The sequence below is a fragment of the Tasmannia lanceolata genome, unplaced genomic scaffold, assembly GCF_043159265.1.
Source record: "Tasmannia lanceolata isolate RefF3 unplaced genomic scaffold, GAP_Taslan_0.1 ptg000015l, whole genome shotgun sequence".
In the NCBI taxonomy this organism is placed as follows: Eukaryota; Viridiplantae; Streptophyta; class Magnoliopsida; order Canellales; family Winteraceae; genus Tasmannia; species Tasmannia lanceolata.
The window spans coordinates 26,990,307-26,996,807 of record NW_027518692.1 but is presented as its reverse complement, the minus strand read 5'-3'; the positions used below and the strand labels follow the sequence as shown (position 1 = coordinate 26,996,807).

The 6,501-nt window shown below is 40.2% G+C and overlaps 1 protein-coding gene across 1 annotated transcript; it reads left to right on the top strand.

Moving 5' to 3' along the window:
- The first annotated feature begins 3,362 nt into the window (after positions 1-3,362).
- On the top strand, positions 3,363-4,819 carry LOC143891905 (uncharacterized). The gene is made up of 2 exons (XM_077396402.1): positions 3,363-3,501; positions 3,879-4,819. Exons 1-2 carry the CDS (start codon positions 3,363-3,365, stop codon positions 4,817-4,819), a joined length of 1,080 nt encoding a protein of 359 aa, XP_077252517.1.
- Positions 4,820-6,501: the final 1,682 nt, after the last annotated feature.

Sequence of the window (6,501 nt, the reverse complement as noted above, 5' to 3'; positions counted from 1 at the left end):
ATAGCAGATAAAAACATCACTTCTCTCACATATTGCCTGAGTATCCACCTGATATGAGAGTGCAGTGGCAACATGGTACTTGGGAGGGGGAGACACTTCTCAGATGACTAAAAACTATGTCCCTAGTCCTTTGATTTTGGAGATTTCCCTGTGGGTATTGACCATTTTCTTTTAGGAGTAGCTACCAATTTAAGAGCTAGAATTGTCCCCTGAGGGAACTTTTGGGCCAGGCCACCATTGAACAATGCGAAATATGAATTCTCATGGCCGTCGATTGGGTAGATCAGAGCAAAGAGCAAGGACCCGCTTTTTGAAAAGAGTCCTAATTCGAGCAGGTTTTTTTTTTTTTGAAATGAAAAAAAAATGTGCTTTTATTTGCTAGGGACTTTTGCAGAAAGGCATTTTGCGGCTGGCTCTTGCATAGTTGCATGAGAGAGCTGCCACACAGATGAATCAAATGATAAGACAAAATCTGATGATGAGTGAGCCTGTGTGGCTGCTCTCTCATGCAACAGCCAGCCGCGAAATACTTTTCTGCTAGAGTCCCTAGCAAATCCCATTTTCAACAATATACTTTTAGTGCCAGTATAATTTTGTTTAATCTTAAGGGATTCTTTGGGAACAATTAAAAAACAGTCCACGGAATGTTAATTGGACCAATAGTGAGAGATGGGCGGAGAGGGAAAGACCTGAGGGTGTGGGAGTGGAGAATGAAAAGCCCCTGAAAAAAAGAGAAAGTAAAAATCAATTTGAAGTATGATACAGAGCGCTGTTGTACTTGTGTAAGAAGAATTCAATGCCTCCTCATTGTCACAAACACTGACTAAAGAGGGCTGTTGTACTTGTGTCAGAAGAATTCAATGCCTCCTGATAATCACAAACGCTGACAGGGGTGTTCCTGGTGATCAAAAGGGGTGGATATATCACTTCCCTCTATATCCACCTCCTCAGCTCATCTCTTACAGCTGATCTTGTACAACATGAGCTGGCCCACATTGTCAGATCCCATCCCTAACAGGCATACTATGCATGAGAAAAAGGACAACAAAAATCAATGGTTTAGTTCTCTTTGCGGAACCCTAATATAGTCATGGCGGATCAAGGGCAAAAAATCAACAGCTTAGCTTTCTTGGGGGAACCCTAATCAAGTCTAGATCAAGGGCAAATGATCATTCAATCAAGTGCTCTCACCAGCATTTGACCAAACTTATGCTTGCCGTTTGGATCAACTATCCAAACGGATCCGATCTCATAAACGAGGCAAATGTGGGGCCCAATAAGTGTCTTCTAGAGAGGAGCATAAAAGTGACTTTCTTTTAGCATTTCCCCTCCAAAATGACGAATCCCTCACCGGGTCCTACACTCCTATTGTAAAAACAAAAAATAGTCATAAATTTACTAAGGAAAAATTGTCAACTGGTGACAGAAAAATACGAAAATAGTGAATGGGTGACACCCTTTTGAAAGTTGGTGAACGGAGGTCGAAACACCTTTTTCTGACATGGCCTTTTACCCAAATACCCGTCATGGCAAAAAGAACACGTTATACTAGATTTTTCTCTCTCTTACTTTTCACCTACCAAAGTATACCGCCTACCTCTTGCAAATTTCTCCATTAACGCCTGAAACCCACGAAGTGTAAGTGAAGGTTAGTAGCTTATCTACTCTCTTAGGATTAGTGCTTCCATTAATGCGTTTGAACCCTGTCTTTAGTGTGTGATAATAACCCTGTCTGTATTGTGTGTGATAACCCTATCTTTATTGTGATTGATAACCCTATCTTATAACCCTTTTAAAATGGTGACTTAGGGCTTCTGCTTCTATTATCTCTGAAACTGTTCTTATAGAGTTGGTACCCTACTAATAAAGTTGGTATTAGTGTTTGATGACCCGAATATAGATGGTTTATGTAAACCCTTTTGTACATGAATCACAATTTTTTGCACTTGATAATCCCTTATTTGCTGTTGGTAAGTCCCATATATTTACCTGATAAACTTGTTTTGACACTTGATACACCTCGGAGAGGCTTGATAACCCCCTTGGAGAGTGTTGAAAAGCCCTTGTACATTGTTGGTAACTCCCCTTCTATGTACTTGGTAATCCCTTTAGAAACTTGAAAACCCCCTTGTGTAGAGAGTTGAAAACCCCTAATTTGCAACTTGATTACCCTTTACAGAAGCCTCCGTACGGACTTGAATCCCTCATTAGGTAGCTGATAATCTCTTAGAACACCTTGTGGACTGACTTTCAAACCCCCATTGAGGTAGTAAAACCCCATTTAGAGTCCATTATGAACTTGGTAACCCATTGTGTACACTTGAATACCCCTCAAGAAGATATGAAGATCCCCTTTTAGTAACAACTCTGTTTAGAACCCCTATTTAAATTTTATAAAAATGTCCGAAACAATGGTTTCTCTTCTTTTACACTATGATGGAGATTTGAAGGATGATGTTTCTTGGGAATACGTCGGAGGGAAGAAGACATTGTTATCTGTCAGCCGCGGAATCAATTTCGACGAATTTGAAGCTGCAATCCGAAGAAGGATTGGTGTTATAGAAAGGCAGGTTTTACTATCAATAAAATGTCGATATGTTGTGGATCCATATATAGTCACTTTAATCGACGTCGATGATGATGATGTCCTCCAAACAATGTTAAGGATGTTTGACAGATACATGTTCAATTCTGTGATGATATACATAACTAAGAGCATAAATGACAAATGTATTAATTCATTGAATTCGTCAATGCTTCCCCCAAACAAACTCTGCACTAGGAGACCCTCTCTTAATCGTAGCATTCCTTCTACTTCGATTCCGTCCCAAAAACGTCTTCGTTTTGAAGTGGACTTGCAAAAAGACTACGAAAGTGAATTTGATGGGAGATATGTTAGTGAAGAGATTAGAGCTGCTCCAGCAGAACCTGTCATAAGGTATTGTAGTTATTTGGCAATGTTTGAATACTTCCATATTTCAATTTATAATTCATATGGATCCAACTTGATTATATATTGCCGAACTATGCAGGTCTGAAATTGACTTAAATGAAACATTGGCAAGTGATTTGTATGGCAACCATGTTTGTGGAGGTATTGATGACTTCCAAAATGTGGGAGATCTTGAAGTGGACTTCAGTAATGTTTTTGAAGACGGTTTCTGTGTGAGGGGTTTAGATTAAATGATGATGATAATGACGATGGTAGTGATGATGATGATGATGAGGAGGAGGAGGAGGAGGATGATGATGATGATGACGATTATGGAAATATCGGTGTTAGTCCATGCGCTCAGCCTTTCAGTGCGGATTCTCCTATCAGAGAGGGATCTCAACCGGTTCCGACTAACAGTAGTCGGCCAATGAAAGCAGATGAGATGTTTGTTGGGGCCCATGATGTAGATACTAATAATCTTCAGTTTGAGCAGTTAACGGTTGGGGCAATATTTTCTATATGCAACACTTCAAAAAGGTTGTCAAAGAGTACGCTATTCGGCAGAGGTTTATGTTCGTAAGGTCAAAGTCAACACCGAAGAAGTATGCCGTTCGATGCAAGGTAGAGGGTTGGAAATGGCGTATAACGGGTACTAATCATATGACCTGTGTGTTAGTGAAGTCGTTTGTCCCCGACCATACGTGTAGAACTAAATTAAGGGGCAATGATCACCCTCTTGTCACAGCAGCTTGGGTTGCTCAAACATGTTTATGCTTATTTGCTTGCCCAGATGATGTGAGGACGAGGATGATACGAGAATATATCAAGATGCATTGGGGTATAATTATAAGCTATTGGAAGGCGTACAACGCGATGAACATCATACTTGAGATTAAGTGTGAGAATGTGGAGGACTCTTATTGAATATTGCCTGCACTTACAGTTCAGATGATGAGAAGAAATCCCAGCAGCTATATGCGTGTTTTCAGAGCCAGAGATTTACGACCTAGGGGAGATGATAGATTTGTTCGCTTATTTTGGACATTTGGTCCTAGCATACGGTCTTTTCATCGAACACTCAGGCCTATAATTTTGGTTGATGGGACACATCTGCGAGGAAAGTATCTAGGAATATTATTGATTGCAATCGGGGTCGATGGTAACAACGGTTTATATCCATTAGCATTTGAGGTTGTTGAGACGGAGAACGAAAATAGTTGGAGGTGGTTTTTTATGTTGCTGAGGCAGTACGTATTGGCAGCGGAGATGAACATATTCACCATATGCTCCGATCGACATAAGGGGTTGTTGCAGGCAGTGCCTAATATATTTCCCAATTCTCATCATAGTTATTGCATGCGTCACCTCGCCGCCAATTTGCGATCCGAGTTCAAAGATGTTCTACTTGAGAGATTGTTTTGGAAAGCCGCACGGACTTTGAGAGAGAGTGTGTTCAGAGAAACAATGGAGAAGATTAAGGTGAGGAATGAACGTGCACACAAGTGGATAAGTGACATTGCGAACGAACACTGGGCTAGTTTTTATTTTAAGGGGAATATGTATGATGTATTGACTACAAATAGATCGGAGTGTTTCAATGTTGTCCTGAAGGATGCGAGAAGATTGCCGATTGCATCATTGGTAGAGCACAGTAGACATCAGACTACAGACTTCATTCAAAAGCGTCAGAAATTGGGTCATAGTTGGCAAACAAAGTTGACTCATTACGCAGAAGAACGTATAGCATTAGCGAGGGAAGAGAGCCGCCAGTATACAGCTTATCGAGTTGGGGTTCATGAATATGAAGTACGGTCCCTTGAACATACAAACTTCTCAGATATTGTGATGACTTCTTTTTTGTTATTTTGTAAAGAATGGTTGTAATTGGAACATCAATACATAAACAATTTTTTTGGATATAGATATGCTATTTGTTCTCTATTTAGTTGTCGCTCTCCTACATCTAAACCATGAAAAGGGACTTATCAACAGTCAGAATTGGATTACCGGCACAAACAATAGGATTATCAACCAATTCCCTAGGTTATCAACCAAAATCTAGGTTATCGACTCCCCCAAAATAGGTCATCAACCAATCGGAAGTGAGGTTATCAACACTCAAAATTGGATCATCAACCCATTCCCTTGGTTGATAAAGCTACTGGAATTCAAAATCCAGGTTATCGACTCCCTCAAAACGAGGTTACCAACATTCGAAAGTGGGTGATCGACCGAAAAATTAAGGTTACCAACCTCCCATTTTTTGGGTCATTGACCTTGAAATGTGGGTTACCAACCCAGAAAAAGGGTCACCAACCATTTTTCTGTCCGAGGAGTGAAGCTGCTGGACTTGAAAATTAAGGTTACCAACCTCCCATTTTTTGGGTCATTGACCTTAGAATGTGGGTTATCAACCTAGAAAAAGGGTCACCAACCATTTTCCGTCCGAGGAGTGAAGCTGCTGGACTTGAAAATTAAGGTTACCAACCTCCCATTTTTTGGGTCATTGACCTTGGAATGTGGGTTATCAACCCAGAAAAAGGGTCACCAACCATTTTTCCGTCCGAGGAGTGAAGCTGCTGGACTTGAAAATTAAGGTTACCAACCTCCCATTTTTTGGGTCATTGACCTTGGAATGTGGGTTATCAACCCAGAAAAAGGGTCACCAACCATTTTTTCAGCCGAGTAAAGCTGCTGGAATTGGAACTTAAGGTTACCAACCTCCCTTTTTTTGGGTTATTAACCTTCGAATGTGGGTTATCAACCCAGAAAGTGGGTCACCAACCATTTTTCCAGCCGAGTAAAGCTGCTGGAATTGGAACTTAAGATTACCAACCTCCATTTTTTTGGGTTATTAACCTTCGAATGTGGGTTATCAACCCAGAAAGAGGGTCACCAACCATTTTTCCAGCCCAGTAAAGCTGCTGGAATTGGAACTTAAGGTTACCAACCTCCCTTTTTTTGGGTTATTAACCTTCGAATGTGGGTTATCAACCCAGAAAGAGGGTCACCAACCATTTGTCCAGCCGAGTAAAGTTGCTGGAATTGGAACTTAAGGTTACCAACCTCCCTTTTTTTGGGTTATTAACCTTCGAATGTGGGTTATCAACCCAGAAACACACATGTCTAAAACCTGTTTAAATTTACAAGTTCCAATATTCAAATTGAAACACAAACACAAATACACTTCCATAAAATCTGCTTACATTTACAACTTCTCCACATTTATAAACAAGTTCACAATTCCATAAAACCTGCTTACATTTACAACTTCTCCACATTCATAAACAAGTTCACAATTTCATAAAACCTGTTTCACCAACCAAGTTCTCCACCCATTCACAAACACAAACACACTTCCATTAAACCTATTTCAATTTACAAGTTCTCCACCCATTCACAAACAAAAACACAGACCATAACAACTTCCCTTGCCATTTAACAAATCCCCTGCCAATCTCCATTAAAAAATAAAGTTTGATCATCAGAAAAAATAAACATCCATCAACATTAGAAGGTGTTCCTATATAAGTGTGCAGTCCCCAAACTCTCCTCGTAAAAATCTC